General features: G+C 36.9%; 3 protein-coding genes across 4 annotated transcripts; 2 read left to right on the forward strand and 1 right to left on the reverse strand.

Moving 5' to 3' along the window:
• Positions 1-1,113: 1,113 nt before the first annotated feature.
• LOC103974040 (uncharacterized) lies at positions 1,114-10,018 on the reverse strand. The gene is made up of 4 exons (XM_009388773.3): positions 9,797-10,018; positions 8,168-8,226; positions 3,323-3,504; positions 1,114-1,437 (listed from the first exon to the last, which is right to left on the reverse strand). The coding sequence occupies exons 1-4, from the start codon at positions 9,963-9,965 to the stop codon at positions 1,362-1,364; spliced, it is 486 nt and encodes a 161-aa protein (XP_009387048.2). The 5' UTR covers positions 9,966-10,018; the 3' UTR covers positions 1,114-1,361.
• Positions 10,019-10,147: 129 nt separating this feature from the next.
• LOC135585506 (uncharacterized) lies at positions 10,148-16,080 on the forward strand. 2 transcript variants are annotated; one of them, XM_065156471.1, is made up of 7 exons: positions 10,148-10,391; positions 11,996-12,105; positions 13,178-13,327; positions 13,407-13,672; positions 14,775-14,885; positions 14,976-15,017; positions 15,695-16,080. In XM_065156471.1, exons 1-7 carry the CDS (start codon positions 10,289-10,291, stop codon positions 15,858-15,860), a joined length of 948 nt encoding a protein of 315 aa, XP_065012543.1. In that variant the 5' UTR covers positions 10,148-10,288; the 3' UTR covers positions 15,861-16,080. The 2 variants fall into 2 exon arrangements, with proteins under 2 accessions (XP_065012543.1, XP_065012544.1); XM_065156472.1 differs by having other exon boundaries at positions 10,250-10,391; positions 11,174-12,105.
• Positions 16,081-19,427: 3,347 nt separating this feature from the next.
• On the forward strand, positions 19,428-21,581 carry LOC135639992 (putative pentatricopeptide repeat-containing protein At5g59200, chloroplastic). Its single transcript, XM_065154061.1, has one exon. The coding sequence runs from the start codon at positions 19,549-19,551 to the stop codon at positions 21,445-21,447; it is 1,899 nt and encodes a 632-aa protein (XP_065010133.1). The 5' UTR covers positions 19,428-19,548; the 3' UTR covers positions 21,448-21,581.
• Positions 21,582-21,852: the final 271 nt, after the last annotated feature.

Raw genomic sequence — 21,852 nt, forward strand, 5'->3', positions numbered from 1 at the left:
TTACTTGTTGCTGTACTCTGTAAAAACGACGAGAGACAGAGAGAATTCCATTTCCCTGATGATGATGAAAGAAAGTGTTAATTGCTCCAAAGTTGTAAATTTCTTGAAAAAAAAAAGGATACAGAAAAAACAAAAAGACTGACGACTAGTCGTCGGTCGACACATGGAAAGAAATGTTTTTATGCATGCCAATATAACGTAAGAGTAGATACGCTGAAGATTGAACGGTTGCAGTCTTATTTATTAAGCATAGAGTCTTCTTCTTCTGCACATGAGATTCTGAACTAGTAGTTAGTACATGATTCAAAGTCTTATTTAAGCATAGAGTCTTCTTCTTCTGCACATGAGATTCTGAACTATTAGTTAGTAGATGACTCAAAAAACGCTCTCCCAAACCATTGTCCCTTCTTCCTACAATATGTACAAAACTTTATTAAAAATAAATCACATTGCATCAAGGGTTCCACTCTCTTTATTACTACTCGTCAAGCTTGTGACTACAAATATAAGGAATTAAAAGTGATTCTGAAAAATAGGGATATTGAAATTTTATAAACATATTGGATCATATCTTTATCAACTTAATTCTTTCTGATTTATGTTTATTTGGTTAAAATCCGATAAATTTAAACTATATTTCTCGGGATTTGTGCTTAAGCAGTTTAATCATTTATGCCCTCTCCCTCACCAAAAAACCTATACATTCTCTTCTCTTTCAACGGGTATCAATCTCTACTTGTTAAATAATCCTAATCTTAGGTAGTATCTGGCCTTGCAAAAAATATAAAATCTGGATTTAGATACCTTGCTCTTCAAGTGCTTTTACATTTGGTCATAGTTTGACCTTTATATTGTGTGTATATATACAAACAACATTACAATAAAAACTGGTTGCCATGATACCATTGACATAAAAAAATAATGTTATAAATTTAACTTCTATGAACAAGTATAAAAATTGAATAGTGAGTTCCAGAAAAAAAAAAAAAAAAAAAAAAAAAAAGGAACCGTCTAGTAATCCCTCTACACTTCGTAAAACTACAACCAAAGGGCAAAAAACCTATAGACCTTAGCTTTCAGGTACATGAATGTTAATTCACGACTCATAAAAACTGAACAAAAGCTTCAAAATCTAAAACATTACTCGGTATATTTTCCAATGTCATTCATTCATACTCCAAAGAAAAAAAAAATTGACAAGAAATCTTATGTGCCTAATTGTTGAAACACACATTTAGATGGTGAATGAAGCATCAATGCCCATCGTATCAAGTCTGTTAACACCCAAATAGCATGATTACATGTGATATGTATTCAGATAAGATGCATATCTCTGACGTTGTTTAAACAACACCGAACCTTCAGGATGCAGCTACGCCATGCTTCACTTTTTCTTTTAGGAACTGTCGAATGTGTTCACGTTTCCAGTTGTCTATTCTGTTAATCAACGGGGGAAAGAAACAAGATGAGCGATACATGTATCACATGAAAAAGAGAATCCATTTCAGCATAAAATATACAGATTAATCTTCACCACCATTATGTGCTGATGATAATTTATATAGGTCCTAAAATGGCCATATGTACACCAATCACATAAAACATTATGTAGGGTATATGATAACGTCACAGGGTTAGTTTAAAGTCTTCCAAAGATTAGCCGGAGGGCTAAGCAAACCAAGGTTTTAATATCAGTTATCAGTCTGATACCATTTTGTTCCGAATAAATATAAATGGTATTGAGACATCAACATACCAACCTGTGATGCTCAGTATCACTGACAAAAATACTAAAAAGACCTGTATAGCAAGAGATACTGAGTTGTATGGTCCACAACTCCAGTATTTCAAATCATGAAGCAAATTGCCAAGCCTCGAGACATTCTTGTATGAAAAGGAATTTTTCTATCCAAAAGATTAATATAACCTTGGAGTCATGTAGATACTTGTGAAACCAGTAATGTATATTTGGACCTATCTATTCAGACTCCAAAAATTATGGCTTGACGAAAATATAAAACAGGAACCAAACTAGAATTTTCAAATGATTGGCAGCTAATCAATGATGATAGGTTTTCTGTCAGATATATGGAAATGTTCTAGATCAGCAGGAGGAAACACAGTTAAGTATACCACTAATCTATACCCAGAACAAAGATGAAAAGCTTCTTTGAGACTAAGGTAGAGCATTTGTCTCTTCAAAGACATTACTATAAGCATAAAAGAACGCAGTCATTTATTGTCTGCCCTCCTATTCTGACCCTTCTGAAAGTCATCAACGACTACAGTTGAACAATGCACACAAGCAGCAATTCAGAGATCAAGCAATAAATTCCTTTCCTTTTTTCTAGTACAACAATGACCCAGTGAACACCATCATTGTAGGCAGGTTCTTCTAACTTGATTAAGACTAGCTATTATCAGATGATCCCCCTTCAAAGAGACCAAAGTGCATATAGTCTATATGGCTCAAATGACTAAAAGCTTGGCAGAAACAAGGTATGGTGATGTTTAAGATGCCAGTTACAGGTAAAATTATGATCAGGGGAATAGTTCTATAAACATGATTAAATCAATATTCAGAGGCGCCGAAACAAGGACACAAACATACAAAATGGTCATATATTTATAGTTAACAGTTAACACTTCAAGAACAGTGGTGGTCATCATGATATTATTGGATGATAAAAAACAGTTCCATGAATATGGTATGTTGAATACGGAATGCAGAATATAGTGGCGGGAAAGCAAAAGCTAAATGTCACATCTGTGCCATTGGATGCTGCGACTAGTCTGATGAGGCATGGAGCAAACACGTGCCTTGCCAACATGTAATACAGGCACAGGATCAATGCACATGTCAGGAACAAGTAGTACCATACCTATCTGTCACATCTGTGCCATTGGATGCTGTGACAAGTCTGATGAGGCATGGGGCAAACACGTGCCTTCCCAACATGTAATACAGGCACAGGATCAATGTGCATGTCAAGAACAAGTAGTACCATACCTAGCATTTCAATGGTCAGGCATCATGGATATGATAACTGGCAATTAAATTCATGAAAGAAAGCATGTGAAACATGTGATGCAACTCAATATACAAGAACGATTTACACCCTGGAACACTTTCATGTTCACCAGTAATGAATCTCAGAACAGATATAGATAGTGGGGTTACCATCTGCTAATATTGTATAATGTAATAAGTCCATTATCATCATGCACCAGATATATTGATCCGTAGAAGTCAAGCACAACTTCTTAAAAAATATTGAATATGCTATGCACAAAAGACAAAAAGAGCATTCTATGAACTGACCTTATGATTTCCTTTTGATTACCCTCACCATCCAGCATGATAAGTTTTGGAGGAGATGCATAAGCATATTGAACTTTGACATATGGGAATTCATCTTTTTCTTCCTCTATGAATGCTACGACTTCAGGATAGAATACCAATTTCCTCATGCATACTTCCAAAATTACACCGGAGAATGTAACCTGTAAGTGTCAAAGTTGGCCACATTTCAGTTGATTAAAGGAAAAAAAAAAAAGATTCCTATTATTTTGTGATGTTTTGCTGATTTTTGGAGAACAAAGATGCATAACCACCATTAACTACTAAACAAACCTTGTGCCTATATCACAATTTTTTTTATTAGCACACCGGCTACAAGACCAGTCAGTCTAGATAATATATAGAAGCATGATCGATCTCACCCTAAATCTGCTTCAAAACTATTGTTCATACATTAGACGGGGCGATATTCATGGTGTAATGGTGGCACGATAAACCTATTAGATGAGTTATAGATATACATTGCATAAAAGTACTAAAGGAAACAACTTTACTACTTTATTGTCTTAGACAAGAATGAATGATGTTAAGATGGAAACAACAGTTGTTCAAAGTTTGCGATAAAACAATTTTTCAATCCCATTTATGAGGTTCGTCTTACTGGTGCATACCGGTATACCAACCGTTCGACGATATAGTAAGTACCACTTCATACCAACATACCATGTGTCAATATGACAAAGCATAATGACAACATGGAAAAATGGCCAAATATGGCTTGAAAAATTCCTAAAAATGAAAAAAAATTAGATTAGAGTTTTTAAGTTAAAAATAAATATGAATTCAGTATAATTTTAGAAAAAAAATCTAAATTAAGAAAGAATAGTAGCACATATCTTTTTCGGGCTTTGAGGAGTAACTTTATGATAAATTTTGGACCATCATTTCATTGATATTAAATTATTTACAAAGAAATAATTTAAATTATTAAATTATTTGTTAAACAACTTAAGCTTTAAGATTCAAATGAATCAAGTAATTGATTAATGGATAGACCTGGTTCTATCACAAAAAAAAAGATAGGACTCCACAAGTGGTTGACCAAGGTCCTCAATCCTATATATCTATATATCAATTTGATATGTTTATCAGACCCAATCCTAAAATTGATCTCATGATAGTATAATAATACACTGTATGTCATTGGTGGATCAATGTGATGATAATCATAATTTGACCGTCGTGAATCACACGTGTCTAATGCGACTTTTGAGGGAAGTATGATTGTGACATGTATTGGTGCAGAACATGGAAAATGTCAAAACTTTTACTTTTACCATTGGTCTGTGCTCCATATCATAAGATCGATCACCATACTGTTGCTCGGAGAAGAATGACCAACTATCATGTTAAGCTTTATGATCTAAATCTTGAGTGGAATGAATAAAATACTACTCCTCGATCCATGCACCACCCTCAAACTGCGGGACCATCAGCTCCCTAGTGTTGCCGCCATCGGTCGTCGAGGCATTGATATCCACGTTGCTACCATCTCTCCGAACCGAGCGGGTTGCTGAATGCGATTAAGAAGTTATCTACATACCTTTAATTAGAGAGTTCTTCTAACCTAGGTGTTAATCCTCCCTAATTAGCCTCTCAAGCTTGATACAATCCACAAATCGCAGCTTTATGGAATTCAAGAAAGTGTATTTGAGAGAATGAGCGAAATATATAAGTGAAAAAATGATTGAGAGAGTAGCTGAGTTAGAGAGAGTGAAAGAGGAGAGAATAAGGGGGTAGAAAGGATTTGAAAACATTAGATCTAGTTTAAACGGTTAAATGGACCGTTAATTCAACAAGTCCCAACCATTGATCGATATCAATTGAAATCCAACCACCATTGAATTTCGACTGTTCCTACTGGTACAGACCCCGTATCGAGCGATACAAGATCCCTTGTTATATACCGCCCGAAACAAGATAGTCCATGTGTCGATTCCCTATCAGACCGATATGTACCACCCATACCGCTTCGTATAGCTTGGCATGGTGAACCATGTGTACGACTGCCAAGTTTGACCCCCCAACCGAAGAGGTTCCATATTCAGATCTTTTGATTATATATGTTATTCAACTTTGCTATGATGTCTAACACGGAACTAATCCTATTTATCTCTTACTCAAATAAATTTGATTAGTTTAAAGGTTATTTTAAATATCATAAATTGTCACAAGTCAACATACTGAATAAATATGATCTAGTTTCCTAGTTTACTCAAGGAAGAATAAAATGTGAAAACAATTTGAAAAAATATCAAATTATGATTGTGATTGAAGATTTCAGATCCTGATAGAAGAATTTTGTGAAGATTAATCTGTATGAGAATTGAAGTATATCAACCAAGAATATTATCTTCTTCAAAGGGAAGATCAAATCACATATTTGATTTTATTCAATTATAAATTTTTCACTTTTGCATTTTCCTTTTCTTTTCTTGCACTTAGCAGGACAAGAATATTGTAATTCAAAAAAAAATCAGAAATGGATCAATGAAATAAGTTATTTTCCCTACTTAAGTGTGAGCGGAGTGAGACCACATTTGTTTTCCGATGGCATGATTCCAATGTCTATGTGCGAGACGTGCGAAGGTGAGAGCCCTTAATCTTGGAAGTGTTCTCCTTGAGCCAGAGCAATATGGTATTTATCCATTTCTTTTTCTGTTATCTTTCAGTTACTATATTCTATTTCTCTCTTTTATGTTCCTCTATTATCAAAAAAAATATTTTGCTCTCTCATCTACATCAGATTTGGTATCAGAAATAATGAAGATATTCTATCATCAAATCGATCTATATCTCAATTATATGAACTCAGGGCAAGTTCCTGTGTAACGGAAGTGTATAACGTGGAACCAATCTTATCTCTCTTATTCAAATAAATTTGATTAGTTTAGAGATTATTTTTGCATATCATAAGTCGTCACATGACAACATACTAAATAATTCTGAACTAGTTTCCTACTTTACTTAACATATTCAAACAACATACTGAATAATTCTGATTTAGTTTCCTACTTCACTCAACGAAGAAGAAAATGTAAAAAGAACTAAAAAAATGATTGAAGATTTCAAATTCTGATAAAAGATTTTGTGAAGATTGATCTCTGCGAAGATAAAAGTATATCAATCAAGAATATTATCTTCTTCGACGAGAAGAACAAATAATATATTTAATTTGATTTAATTGTAAATTTTTCACTTTTACATTTTTCTTTTCTTTTCTTGTACTTAGCCTATAAAAATTATACATGGGCAAGAACATTGTAATGCAAAAATAAAAATAAAAAATGAATCAATAAAATGAGTTTTTTTTCCACCTTAAGTGTGAATGGTTTAAGGCAATATTTGTTTTCCAATAGCATGATTCCATCATTGATACGGGGGGTAATGCAAAATGGATCTCGAAAGAAAGCCGATAGTAGAAAAGGAACGAACTCACGATAATACTTTAATAAAATTGAAAAAAAGAGCTCACCACCAAGTTTAAAATCATAAAGGGATACAGAAAGTTCACCACTCCAAGGATAATAAACAAGGATACAGAACTGAAAACAAAAGACTCACCACTCAAAGAAGCATCCAAGAGATACAGAGTTTAAGAGAGAACTCCAATAGAGCTTCTGCCAATATCATCAGTTTCTAAACCTCCTTTTAACCCCTAAATACCAAAATAAGTACTAGTGCATGAAACAACCCTTCATGCATAGGGAATTACGAAATTAAGTGTTTTACAACTGGTAACCAACTTCTTTAATGTATTCCTTGGTCATGAAGAAAAACACCTTGAAACAACTGTAACTTTATCTAAGGAATGTGCTCATGAGCTGTCATATTTGAGTGGGCTAAGAAAAAGACTATGAGACAACATTATGGGCTGGTAGAGAATACCATAGCAACAGCTAGGTCCACACGAGTTGATTCTAGCAAATTAGGCACTCTCGTATCAATCATTCACATGTGAAACGTGCGGAGGTGCAAGTCCTTCATCATGGGAGTTTTCTCCTTCAACCAAAGACTCGAAGCCAAAGCAAGTTTGGTATCTATTTATTTGTTTTCCTAGTATCTTTCAATTACAATCTTTTATTCCTCTCTTTTATGTTCCTTGATTATCAAAAAAATATTCTACCACTCTCATCCTACATCACAACCTTTTATTTTTTATTAAAATAAATATCAGATTAAACCAAGATAACTCTTTGTAAACAACCAATAAATTATAAAGCTCCTATTTTATTGGAAAAGGTCACTCAAGATCCATGACATTTTCAACTTCTAGAAGAAATTTTGCTACAGAGAACATATCCAGTATCAGATTGCTAGATTTGTTAATGCAAAGTAACATCGTCAACGCCTGTGAGACGATATGGATGACTCAGTTGCATATCTAGGATAAAAACATCAAGATAACAACATCAAATAGAACCTAAGTCGTCATGTCATCTAACTTACCATGATAGATAGAGCTAATATAATAAAGTTTATCATTCAAAATTAAGTATATAGAATGCACACTATCAGAGCTCCAAGCCTCCTCATCAATCTTGATAACACTTTTTATTATACAACCTAGCATGAAGCTTACTGCACCTAGGCCAGAGTGAAAATACAGTGCCTAGCAGATGCAAATCAAGTAGACCATATAACTTTATTGCAACTCGAATCAAATGAGGGAGATTAAATGGTCAAAAGGGAAACAGGAATAAATGCAAACAAAATTTCAATTCCCAGTTAGTGGCAAAAGTTGATGAAACACTAGCCTCGTATTTGTAAGGTTTAGAATCAACATGGTTAATTTTTAGTACATACCTTGCTTATGGAATCATTGGAATCCTCTGAGCAGCATTTGCGGCAATCCGATACCAGTTCTGCAGTCAAAATCAAACAGAACACTTCACATACTTTCTTTTTAAAGCATCTGACTTCTTATTATTTTTTAATGTGATATTTCAAAACAGAAGTTTTAAATCATCCCAAATACATGTCATCAGCTATACCCATTAGTGTCTTTAGCTGCATAGCAACATTTGATGAATTGCAAAAACCATAAACACAAAGACTTGCAATTTCTTTTGATGTACACGCAGATGAGCGAATGGTTCGCTTGCCAATATTTTTTTATTTCAAGGAAGGAGCAACATATTATAGGAAAACTTTTTCCTGTGCGCAAGCTTAAACAAAGGACAAAAACTGTGTTAGGCAGCTAACAGCCAACAAAAAACTTCTGTTAGAATTTATGAACATAGATCTGTCTAAATGACAAGAAAAGAGTCCATGCATCCAACAGCAAATAAATGGGGCCTTACAGTTTCCTGTTGTTAATAATGGTGGTGGGCAATTGTAGGAATAACTACATAAAGCAAGACGTTCACTTAACAGTTCAATGAAGGAAGATATAAGGTTTTAGCTTCCAAAGCCATTTTGTGGGCTAAGCAATGCTGAGAGATATACCTGAACTGATGAGACCATAGCATTAATTGTCATGAATTTTCAAGAATATAGACTATATTGTACTAATTTCAGCGGATAGTGAAACACTAGTGCCATGGTCTACTACCCATGTACCAAGGTTAAACCATATACCCACAGCACTTACTGGATACTAGTACAAGTTTGTTGGTATCACGTTGCGATACCATGGTACATGATGGTTTGACCAGGTTCCAGTACCAGTGTTGGACCAAAATTTAAAACCTTGGATAAAACCATAACTGCTCTTCTGTATTGAAACTCTTTCAATTCTCTCTAATGTCAAACTAGTCTCTACTAATTTCTTTCATTCTTCATAATTCTTTGGGATTTCAGAAAAAAAAATCTAAAAAACAAAATCACTAGAGCAGAGACGTAGTTGCCAAACAATTAAGTAACAACAATGTATGCCCCTAGATGAAGTGTCGACACACACTGAAAAGCACAGCATCCTGATTCCAAACGACTGTTGCTTCCTTGATGTGCACTAAGCTAGATTGTAATAACTTGTGCCAAGACAAATCAAGAAGCACAACCATCCGGACCCCAGGACCCCAACCCCTCTGGCTCCCATGATGTGCGCCATGCCAGTCTATCATAGCTTAAGCCAGGATCAGCACTAAATCAGCAAACATGGCCTCTTTTTAACGCATCATGGGCCCACTAGGTTACATTCGTGCGAGAAGCAACTATTCAAACTAGCCAAGGTTGAACAGCTGATGTGCGTTTCATACGAACTAAGCAATTCAAGAGTACCAAAAGAAAGAAAGAAAAAAATGTCAGAATATAGAAACTATTCATCTCAGGATCGCAGAGGACCCTAGGGTTTGAGATGATCGATGTTTGCGGCATCAAGAATAAGGAAACGGAAAATTGAAAGATGCACACAAATCGGAAGCGTCGCCTCGGATCGTAACTAAGATAGAAGAGAGGGGAGAAGTGACCTAAATTGGGACGAGGAGGATGTACCTTCATCCTTGACGTACTCGGCGAGGGTGTTGCAATCGGAGCAGAGGGCGAGACCCGTGAACCCTAAGTCCTCGCACTCCTTAGCGCCGAGTCGCTCGCCGAGGCCGAGGGCTGCGGCGGCGAGCCAAGTGGCAAGGAGGAAACACAGGGCAAGGGTGGATCGGATCATCTGTCGCTCTGTGAAGTAGACGAACGCCTGTGCTCCTTCGCGAAGACCTACAAGGCCAGTTATAACGGGAAAACAAGCGAACCTGTCATAAACTTATAACGTTTCGTTATAAAATTTCATAACAGATGATAACAATTGAAACGTGCGTTATTTCAAGGATTGCAGGAGCCTTGGCAGACTCCCGATATGTCCACGATAGATGTATATGTAGAGTCCGCTCGACCCCTTCGCGTGGAGCCGCCCCTTCCGTTTACGTCGCAGGCCCCTGTGCATCTTGGCGCAGGCCCTCGGGTCTTTTCGATCCCCTGCTCTAGCTCTCCCTTATGGAGCTGAGGGACTGCGAGGAGTTGCTCAAGGTGTTGGACTCGTGCCTGTCGCGCATCAAATGGCGCCTGAGACCTTTGGCGAGGCGTCGTCTCGAGACGGGTCCTTTTTTCCCTTTCCCCTTATTTCTTATTTGTTCTGTATCGTTTTGGTTGCTTTTCTTCCTTGTCCTTCTAAAGATTGGATTTTTGTGGTGCTGCCCGGTCTGATTTCAGCAGCCTTTTATTATTCTCGGGTCAATTTTTTTTGGTTTGCTGTGAAATATTTGGAATTGATGCTCTTTTCGTCTGTGAGTTTTGGCTGAATGCTAGAGTTCTGATCTTGGAAGCAACGTGAAACGTGGGGAAGGGGGTGGGAGGGAGGGTCACCGAGAGACTAAAGATGGTCGTTCTCTTCAATAATAGTTGATTTAGTGCCTTGTTTCTATAATTTTACTGTTCATTATGGGTTAGTGAGATAAAGGTTCATCCTAGCAGCAATATCCCATCTTTGCCCACTTTCGGGATGCATGTAGCAACTACAGATGGCTAATCTGTTCCGAGTCCACAATTTCGGACTTCGAACTGTAAAATAGCAACACCAATCATGTCCATTTTAGTTGCTTTTTTTCCTCCTTTTTTCAGTCTTTTCCTTCTATTACTTTCCTGGTAATTGTATATGCTTCTGGGTCTAATGTAAAACTCGTGAACCCCTCTCCTTTTCTTCCCAGTAATTGTTTGACAGAATGTGTAATACCTTATCTATTGTAAGGTTTGGGTTGAGGAGTCATATTTGTTAAAATTTTTGATTTAGAAATTGTCACTTCAATGAAATAATAGCAACAGTTGTTTCTTTATTGTTTCTAGTTTTCTTATTATACTTATCGTTTATATTTTGTTTCACAGATTTCCTCTCGTATTCGTATCTTTTGCATATCTGAAAACGATGAGATGTTGTTTCAGCACTTTGATTGCCTTAATGGATCCTAATCAAAGACAAGGCTGCAGTAGAACTTTCAATTATATATTCATGTGCCCTAAAATATTGACATTCCACTGCAACCACAATAAGGTGACCAATGGTGGTCTACATCATTTTGATTGAAGGATCCTTAAGAGCTTTAAATCAGCTCTCACAGTATAATGATGAAGAGGATCCTTATCACATTCCCATTGTATTGAGAGTTGAGACTATAATTTCATGGTCTACATATCAAGATAGGTAAGCCCAAATAATTCCACGAGCTCTTACATTTACTTGTCCTAAAATCTGAGAACAAAGAAACATGTTAACTGGTTACAAACTATATGTGGGCCATCCATAGATGCATAAATCTAGCTTTTCAGTTAGTAATTGCCATCTGCTACATATATGGATATTGATTTGTTACTAATGGTCATGCATTCCATATGTGCATGCTAAGGAATTTCCAAGGAATCTGCAGGGCATCACCTAGGTCACTGCTTGAGTTGTGCATAACATGACAAATGATCCATTACTTTGCCTCATGATAGCGGCAAGCCACCGGTGGGGTCTGTAGTTACACCAATGCAATCCCAAGGACATATATGCTGAAGTTATAAAAAGAGACAAGCTTGCATATGTTTTTCTGAAAAGCATCACTTTTTGTATCATAGCACTTGAAATAAATATGACTCGATCAGTATAAAACACCATATATTTTGTCATCTATCCTGACAAATTATTACTCAAGATTCCATATGCAGATATCCTGGCTTTGTGCACGAGACTGAGACCTGTGATATTGGTGGACTATGATGGAATTATGCCTAAACTTCAAGAGAATCTATCTGCACTTTTATTTCTTGCTCAGAAGGTCTTGAACTTGGATAATCTCAAATCTTTCTTCTTGTCCTATTATAGTTCATTCTATACATCATACAACCTATCTATTCAGCCCATATGATGTTCTCTTCTGATTCTAGTAGTTGTGTCACATCTACATCTCCTTCATTTGGTTTCTAGATGTTAACTACAGCATCCTCTTACCTCATTTAGATTCTAAAGGTTTTTTTTTTTGGTTGCACTGGCTTAGTCCATAATTGATTATGTTAATTTTTTGACTGAAATGGTGAGACATGTTTTATCAGATTCCAGCAAGGTTAGACATGTTCTTTCTAGAGACTACATGAATCTTTGTCACTTCCTAAAAAAGTTCTTCATCTAAAATTATGTTTTTAAGGTGTCTACTTCATTGTATGATCATTAATATTGTGCCAAACAAGCAGATGGTGTACACTGGTTTAGGTAAGAAAAGTGTTGTTGAAACCTTTTTTTTGCAATGACAATTGTTTCCATGTGAATTTTTCACCAAAATATTTTGATGATTCATATACTTTTGGTCTCCTTGTTAAATGAAAATGTCAAGTTTCTCAGCAGAAGGAAAACTAATGCTAATGAGTGGCTACTTAGATATCTGTAAATGTGGCTTTCTAGCTATACTGATAAGACAGTGTGATGTTTGTCTTTCTAAGCTTTAGGACTGCCCAAATTACACACTTAACGTGTTTCATTGACATAATTTTTCAATGGAAAGCCAAACTCTTTCCAATACCTATGAAGAAGCACCACTATGAATTATGCTTGGATGGATCATAATGCATGGAAGTTTTTTCTCCTGCGAGGACCATAAAAAATAGTACTACTAGTTAGTTGATGACACCTGGATGTTATTTATGTAAATTCATACTGCATTGGACTGCTTCTTTTTACTAATTACTTGCCAGTCGTAGAACAATGGGAATGGAGCAACTGGGTTGGTTAACATAACTATTAAATTTACAAATATCCCCTTTGATGAATCCATACAACTTTTTAGTTGTGTTGCTTGATCACTCTTTCTTCTTTTGGTTCTGCTCAACTTTTAGATCGTCTTATTTCTATTGCAGGAATCAAATGATTTACAATATTTGAGAATAATGATCTTAGATGACATGGCTTACATCATTCATGTCAAAGAACTTGCTGAGCATGTCTTATCAAGTCTCAGCTCAGAGCAGCAGCTAACTCTTCTGGATCTTGAGCAGTATCCTATGAAGGTTCCTTTTTTTATTTTCCAAAGATTCTGTTACTGTCACTTAGTTATCATTGCCATTATTTGTTATTGTTAACTTGCAGATCCTTTCACCAAGAGAAGAGAATGAAGTTGCATCAGACTTTGTCTTAATCCAAAAGCTACTTTCATCGGCCTTTCCTGTTGAAGTTGAAAAAGGCCACATGCCTAGTGTGCTTCCTTCCTTGGGAAAACCAGGAGTGGAGACTTCACATCTAAATGCTGTTGGTCTTGCTAATTTAAGCGGGCATTCTGCTCCTCAACCTGCTGATGTTATTGATCTTAGCAGCTTTCTACAAGATGTAAGGGTCACCTTACCTTCTCTGAACGGGTTAGTTCCACATAAAATCATAGGCTCTTCTATTTTCTACCATATAAGAAGTTACTAGTTGAACAGTTTGGAAAAGCATCAGACTGTCATTATCACCAAATTCACAATTAACAACAACATTAGGATGGAGCAGGGGTAGTTTCTATCAAATCTATCCCTATTGCCACTCAAAAGCCCTGCCTTATTCTTGTCTCTTGCCCGGATTAATAAATACAACAACATTCTCGGACTTCAAACTGATGGCATTGGAACTTTTCTGCACTGTCCCAGTATGAATAGCTTATTGGATTACATGCAATATCAAAGGACAGGGATAAAAGTATATTGCCCCAGTTTGGGTCCTGATCGGCTTTTGAAAATTATATCTTGACCTTGGCCATTCATTCGTCGAATTTGGTCAAACCCAGCCCAATTGGGCAATGATCAGGCCAGTGCACTGAGTCTGATTTAGATATACCATCACCAATTGCATTTTGTGTTCTGAATTATTGTATTTGATTCTTTACCTTATTCCTGTGTTCCTTAGCTTCTAGTTCCACCCTTATTATTCCCCTCATCCAGATTCTTTAAAATTCAGGAGACTTCCACTGTGTGTTCTTTGATGGCATAGCCTAAGTTTGTCCTAATTGTGAACTTCTGTTACAGAGCATCAGTAATGTTTTCTCTTCTAGTAAGAATGATTGGAAATTATACTTATGCTTTTTAACACAATTATTCTTAATATTTACTTAGAAACCTTCTTTGTAGGAAAAACACTTCAATTATCCCAGGATGCCTTGGTGATTTCTTCATAATGACTAGTACAAATACATGTAGTCTGATATATCTGAAATGAGCTTTTTCGGTGTCTTATATAAGTCTTAGGGCAGATGCCACTGGGATGGTGCTCACTCCTACTAATTATGAGAGTATGTCTACCATTACAAGAATCTTCTATTTTCATCCTACATGTGTTGTATCAAACAACTCTTCCGTCTTGTGCATATGCCTTTTCTTCTTCCCAGTGTTTATAATCTTCATATACTGCATGACTGAGACTTGTGAACTACATATCCTCATATCTTCTATTTTACAAATCTGCTTGGTCCTGAAATTGCTGCAGGTGGCTTCTTGGTTATCCTGTTACGTATTTGTTCAGCAAGGAGCATGCTGAAAAAGCTTCATACAATCTTTCCACCAAGTCTCTTCGTATATTCAAAATTTTCATTTGCAGGTTTAAATTTAAATTCATATCCTCAAATTACTTTTGGTTCTGGCACCAATTTGCTTTAGTATTTTGCTAACCTTCAATGTCATTTTGCAGAAAAACATCTGGTTCTCAACTCTATGAAAATGAACTAATGAGGCAAGTATTTTTCTGTTTAAATCTGAAGTCACATTAAAGCGTGGCTAATTAGATAGTCATTCCCTGATATTGCTCATATGGAATTGTTTGCAACAATAGAAGTTGAAGATGCTGCCATTTCTTGAATTTCCTTCTGAATAATTGAGATAGAAAATGGATCTACTTCTTTTGCTGGTATCATAGCTTTGTAATTTTTCATTTTTCTTGATATTACATTTGTCAGTCGAGTAGCAATTCTTGAATCATGCGTTCTATCTCAGTAGTCCATGCAGCTAAAATTTGTGTATATGGTCACAATAGGGGCTTTGGTTTGTACAGTATGGCAGCAGATTAAGGAACCTTGGGTACATAGCTCATGAACATAACCCTTACAAAAGATAATTAGAATCATGATGGATGAGGGGATTACACTTGAGGCAAGCACGTTCTCAAGTGCCTCAGACAGGAAATCATCTTGTGTGCTACTTCTGATCAACTTAGACCGACTGTTAGGTGTTAACTTCACTATCCATAATAATATCCATCATTTGATTCGTCTCATGTCTTAACTGCTTACCTCTCAAATCAATAAAAGATTTGATAAAATTCTGTTTGTGTATCCAGAGATTTTCATAGCTAATTCATCATGTGGCATCGTTTGCTTCGATTATTCTGATGACGGTTGCATATTCAACCAGTTTTACGGTGCCCTGCGATATGAGTCAGAGACTGGATAAAGAGCCATGGATCGAAGCATTTCTCGTTCGGTTGTCAGAAAAACTTCGAAGATGCGAGCAGATCTGGGCGTCAATGCGGTTGGAGATGGAGGTAAAGGAAAGCCATCAGCAGTCAGTAGTTCTGTAGAATTGATCACATGTCTGTTGCTCTTTCAAGGAGTTGCATGGCTTCAAATACTCACTGGTGAGGGGAGTGATTGCTCTAGATGCATTGCAAATTTTGGTATTTTATGCAGTCTACAACTATATATTCTGATAGTAAACAACATCGTCTAGAATATTGTATCGATCTCGAATGAGTTGATCATGATTGCCCTACGCCATAAAGAACGTGACTGTCAAACTCATATCTTGTTTTCGGGAGGATATTGTAGTTTTTCGAAAAGATATATTCCCAGTGGTTAACGTCGAAAGATCAAAGGTCTGAAAAAAAAAATGATCAAACAATTGCCTGGAAAGGCGTACTATCTTATTTATACGATTAATTGGGAAAAAAGTGAGCTTGGCAGCCTTCTTTCTCTGGCTATGCCGTTATGATAGAATAACGATTTTACTACAACTATTATTCATATTTCTTGCGCATTTGCTTCCTTCCTCCTTTTTCCATTAAAAAAAACGTGAGGAGACGTACTATTAGTTAAAAAGTGTTGTACATAGTCATAAGATAAGGGGTTTGACTCTCTCTCTCTCTCACTCTCTCTCTCTCTCTCTATATATATATATAAAGAATTTTTTTCCATTCGATTTTTTTCGAAACCATGCTCACTAATTTTTAAATGTTCCTCCTCTTCCTTTGCTTCTATTGTCGTTGTCACCACCGGTAGTAATGAGCTTTCATGATGACACACTCATGTTTGATTTTACTAATAATTAAAATATTTTTAATAAAATTATAAAAATGTGATGCTTATCTTTTGACTATATTTGACTTCAAATTTTAAGAACTGAATTAACTTTTTTTAATAAACTAAATCATAATTATTCAATTTGATTTAATTAAATTCTAGATTGCTCATTAATTTTTTTCAAATTACCCTTATCTCCTCCACCCCTCCACCTCCTCGTCTCCTCGTTACCTTCCTTCTCCTCACCCGCCTCCTTGGTTTTCTCCTTATCCTCCTTCCACTCCACCTCATCTTCCTCTCCCACCACCTCCTCGCCTCCTTATTGGCTTCCTTCTCACCCTCCTTAGTTTTCTCCTCATCCTCATCCTCCTCCAACTCCACCTTCTCTTCCTCTCCCTCCCCCTCTCTCTCATCCACCTCCCTCACCCCGTCATTCTTCTTAGTCTCCTCCACCTCCTCATCCTTCATCTCTTTTTTCTTCTACTCTTCCCTTCATTCTCTTTTGGATTCATTATTCTCCTCCTCATAGTTTATTTAGATTAGTTATTATACTCGAGTTACACTCATTGATTAAACATATTAAAAATATATATTAATTTCTGTATAAAAATATTATAAAATTTCAAGTTATCCTAAAAAAATATTAATTTTTATATAAAAATTATCTTAAATTATCTAAAAAAGTCATCAATCATTCACATAATATACTAAAAAATATATTAATTTTTATATAAAAATATTTTTAATCCATCATAAATTAGAAATATGTCTCAATAGTTTTGGAGAAGCTTGGATTAGTTTGGTGAAAATTAACTTGAGTTATAATCGATTATAGATTCAATAAAAATATTTCCTCAAACAAATGGTGATATTGCCCACCCATATGTCCAATGATGCATTGCTCAAGAGTAGTGGTATTATATAGATTTATAATATTTCTTAACTAGGGGCTAATACCCTATTTAAAAATTATAATCATCCTAAATTTATAAAAAAATAATATAAAAATATCTTATATAATTACCCTAAACTCATAAGAAATAAAAAAAAAAATATTATATATCTTGTTATCATGTTCTAGTATTTTGGAGAAGTTTGAATTGGTTTGATAAAAATTAACTCAAATTATGCTTGAGTTATATTTGATCATACATTCAATATAAAAATATTTTATTTTAAAATTAATCATCCTAAATTCATATAAAAATAAAAAAAAATAATGTTAAATATTTTAGCATCTCATCTTAATAGTTCCTGAAAAGTTTGGTAAAAATTGAAAGAGTCACACTCGATCATAAATTCAATATGAAAATATCATATTTTAAAAATTAATCATCCTAAATTTATACAAAAATTAAAAAGTGATACTAAACCACACCATTTTTCTGAGTTTGCACTATTACTCAACACTTAATCCTAGTACTCGGAGAAATATAATGACTTCCCCTTTAAGAAAAGCTATAATTGCTGTCACATAGTATCTTTTCTGCAGTTTAAGGTCAGTCTAATTTTTGATAAATGGATAGATATAATAGCATATGAATTTCGAATTTTTTTTATACCTCATTGTTAACAAATTCAAAGCTTTTGTATCAACTTAGTTGGATTTTCTCCAAGAACTTCAAGTTTTGATTCATCTAATCATCTATTGTCATAGTCATAGAATCTTAGTTATCTACTCATCTACAGTCAGAATTGTAGTGGATATGCTGAGTTAAATTTTGGATTATACTAGATCTTACGCCACAAATCTCAAAAGAGAAGATGCAGTTTATATCTAGTCATCTGTAGTTAGAATAATGTATTTGGTACATGTTAATTAACGAAGACATTGTTGGTGATTATAGTTCTATGCAGTTGATGAACCAGCACTAGCAAAGCATCTTCGTCTTAGTCTTCTTTCAAGACAGCTTGAGGCTTTGATTTTCTTGAGTTCTATGGTTGAAAGTGAAATGTTCCTATAAGGTGGAACTTTGGAAGCAATATAACCTCGTGGTTGTACATTGATTTTATATCAAATTTAACAAGTTTTAAATTGGAAATTTATCACAAACAATGAAAAGGTAATAATGCCATGGACATGTCTGGTGCACAATATTATTTCTAGCAGTTGTATCATTTTCATGAGTAGACTGATGTTAAAGCTCATGTTGAAAGGTGTTAAAGTTGCACACACTGATGCAAGTAAGATTGACCGAAATATATTCAATGATTTTATAACAAAAAGTAGAGTTAGCTAGTCATAAAGCATAGCAAATGTACCAGCATGAATAATTTCTAGATTGAGTCATAGCCCTAAAGACCCGATGTTCGAGGTACTTTACAGGTTTGCAATTCTCAAACTCTGTCCGTCCTGATTTAGTTCTAGCAGTTTGACATCATTGACTGGTTGCCAGAGGTAGAAAAGTCACTGCATAATACAACATTGAACTTTACTGTGTCTGCTTTTCCATAATCAGTTCCTTTAAAGATGTCTTCTAAAATTGATCGACTCTGGTGCAGTATGTGCTTTAGATGCATTTGTTTTATACATTTTGATTGCCATGCCATGAAACATAGGTGAGTAGCTTATTCTTGTTCCATGTAGTCCTTTTGCATTAGTTGTGTAGTCCAAAATACTGGAAATCCAATAGTTGCGGCAGTCTGATCTACCTTCATCATCTAATAGAATAAGTTGAGAAAAAGTTCTCGAGGGAGTATGTCCAAGGTTATAAATAAATGCATAAATTAGACAAGATGAGTGGGATTAGTGATGCGATTGGATAGAAGACCGAAGAATATTTCCTATGTAATAGTTGGGATATCATGCCTTGATAAATGGTTACTGAAACATTGTACGTATCGATTTATATTCTTCATCGATCAGTTCCTTTTCTTTCTCTTGCAGCCTAACATCTTTCAATTGAAGCTTCTTAAGAAGCTTTACAAGCGTAATTTGCTCCGTTGCTTCCATCCACTCTAAGGCCTACGATGCTTCTTTCCACGCAACAACTTGCCGTTCCCTTCCCTCCAAATTTGAGTTCAAGAAGCCATGCGTCCAAGAAAAAGAGTCACGGGGCGAACCAGCTCATCCCCCTCCTGCAGAGCTGCAAATCCATCGGCCAAATCCCGCAGCTCCACGCCCTGGTCATCAAGGCCGGCCAGGACCGGAATCCCCTGGTGCTCTTCAAGATGCTTCGTCTTTGCTCCAAGCTCAGTTCCATGGACTACGCCTTGCAAGTCTTCGAGACGATCCTCGATCCGGATGTCTATCACTATACCGCCCTTTTGGAGGGGCACGTCGCACTCGCCTCGCCTCGCAGTGCCATCGAGCTTTACTTCCGAATGGTCGGCGAGCAGATCCGACCTGATGCCGTCGTGATCGCTTATGTTCTGAAAGCCTGTGCGTCGGTGTCGGCTCTTCCCGATGGCAGACAGGTTCACTGTCAGGTTCTGAAGCTGGATCTCGGTCGTGAACGGCCCATTAAGATGAGATTGATGGAGCTGTATGCCAGGTGCGCGCTATTCGAGGACGCGAAACTGGTGTTTGGTGAAATGCCCGGGAGGGATGCTGTTGCTGCAACCATCTTGGTCTCTAGTCTCTCCGATCATGGTTTGCTGGAGGAGGCACGGGCGGTGTTCGATAGCGTCCTAGATAAGGATGCTGTATGCTGGACCGCAATGATCGATGGGTATGTCCGGAATGGGCTGGCGAATGCGGCGTTGGATTTGTTCAGAGAGATGCAGAGGGAGTGCGTCCGACCCAACGAATTCACTGTCGTTTGCATCTTATCGGCTTGTTCTCAGTTGGGAGCACTGGAGCTGGGAAGATGGGTTCATTCGTACGTGGGAAAGAACAATGTTAGGTTGAACGCTTTCGTGGGTTCTGCACTCGTCGACATGTACGCGAAATGTGGAAGCCTGGAGGAAGCACTTGTGGTGTTTGATGAAATGGAAGAGAAGGATGTAGTGACATACAATTCGATGATTGCTGGCCTAGCAATGCATGGAAGGAGCAACGAAGCAGTAAAGGTTTACGAGCAAATGGTCAGAGACGGTGTGAGACCAACACACCTAACATTTGTCGGTGTTCTGAATGCTTGCAGCCACAGCGGGCTTGTGGACGTGGGGTTCGAGGTCTTCGAATCTATGGCCAAGGACTATGAGTTAGAACCACGGATCGAACATTATGGCTGTGTGGTGGACCTTCTTGCCCGTGTCGGACGCCTAGAGGAAGCATACGAGTTTGCCAAAGGGATGAGAGTCGAGCCTGATCATGTTATATGGAGCGCTTTGCTAAGTGCTTGTAAGATCCATGGCCACCTCAGCCTAGGCGAAAAGGTAGCTCAGATTCTGATCGATAGTGAAGCTGCTGACTCTGGAACCTTTGTTCTCCTCTCCAACGTCTACTCGTCGTTCGGGAAATGGAAAGAGGCTGCAAGGATCAGGGCGAATATGAGAGGAAAGGGAATACTGAAAGAACCAGGGTGTAGCTCCATTCAAGTAGGTAACGAGATCCATGAGTTCCTACTGGGGGACATTCGACACCCTCGGCGGAAAGAGATCTACACGAAGCTAGAGGATTTGAACGGTGTGCTGAGGCAAGAAGGATTTGTCCCAGCCAAGGATGTTGTGTTGCAAGACATAGAGGAGGAAGAGAAGGAATGGGCTTTGGCTATCCACAGTGAGAGGCTGGCGATATGCTTCGGGTTGATCACGACCGAGCCAGGTACGACACTGCGAATTGTGAAGAACCTCAGAGTGTGCAGTGACTGCCATTCCATGATTAAGATCATTGCAAAGGTAACAGGGAGGAGGATCGTGGTGAGGGACAGGAACCGGTTCCACCATTTTGAAGATGGATCCTGTTCTTGTGGGGATTACTGGTGAACACAAGTCAGCTGTACTTGTTTTTGTTGATCTCACGGAGAGAAGGAACGGATTAGTGAAGAAATGAACTCAAAATTCTTGTGCCATTTTCAAAGGACTCTTGAAGCTTACGGAGCAAAGCATTAGCGGAAGAAATTAAGCTGTAGCTGACTGCTTGAGAAGAATTAGAGATCAAACAGTATGCTTCTGAATTCTGTGGCCGATGATACTGTTCAAGCTGTACTACAACTTCTACAGAGACTCGTTTGACAAAGATTTATTATATATCAAAAGGAACCGGTTGGCCGTTATGGGGACTATAAAGTTATGAACCGTACTGTCATGAACGGTCGTCGCGTACCTGCAATAACTCCGTTCAACGAACCGTTCGTCGCTCACACCTGCATGTACAGCTGCTTGACAACA

Source organism: Musa acuminata, chromosome BXJ3-6 (assembly GCF_036884655.1).
Source record: "Musa acuminata AAA Group cultivar baxijiao chromosome BXJ3-6, Cavendish_Baxijiao_AAA, whole genome shotgun sequence".
Lineage (NCBI taxonomy): Eukaryota > Viridiplantae > Streptophyta > Magnoliopsida > Zingiberales > Musaceae > Musa > Musa acuminata.

Excerpts from the sequence above, each read along its gene's own strand:
- LOC135585506 (XM_065156471.1), top strand. The coding sequence starts at position 10,289 with ATGGAGCTGAGGGACTGCGAGGAGTTGCTCAAGGTGTTGGACTCGTGC. Across the intron at positions 10,392-11,995 it reads GAGGCGTCGTCTCGAGACGG|ATATCCTGGCTTTGTGCACG; the intron begins GTCCTTTTTTCC and ends TTCCATATGCAG. Across the intron at positions 15,018-15,694 it reads TATGAAAATGAACTAATGAG|TTTTACGGTGCCCTGCGATA; the intron begins GCAAGTATTTTT and ends ATATTCAACCAG.
- LOC103974040 (XM_009388773.3), bottom strand. The coding sequence starts at position 9,965 with ATGATCCGATCCACCCTTGCCCTGTGTTTCCTCCTTGCCACTTGGCTC. Across the intron at positions 8,227-9,796 it reads CGAGTACGTCAAGGATGAAG|AACTGGTATCGGATTGCCGC; the intron begins GTACATCCTCCT and ends TTTTGACTGCAG. Across the intron at positions 3,505-8,167 it reads CCAATGATTCCATAAGCAAG|GTTACATTCTCCGGTGTAAT; the intron begins GTATGTACTAAA and ends TGACACTTACAG.
- LOC135639992 (XM_065154061.1), top strand. The coding sequence starts at position 19,549 with ATGCTTCTTTCCACGCAACAACTTGCCGTTCCCTTCCCTCCAAATTTG.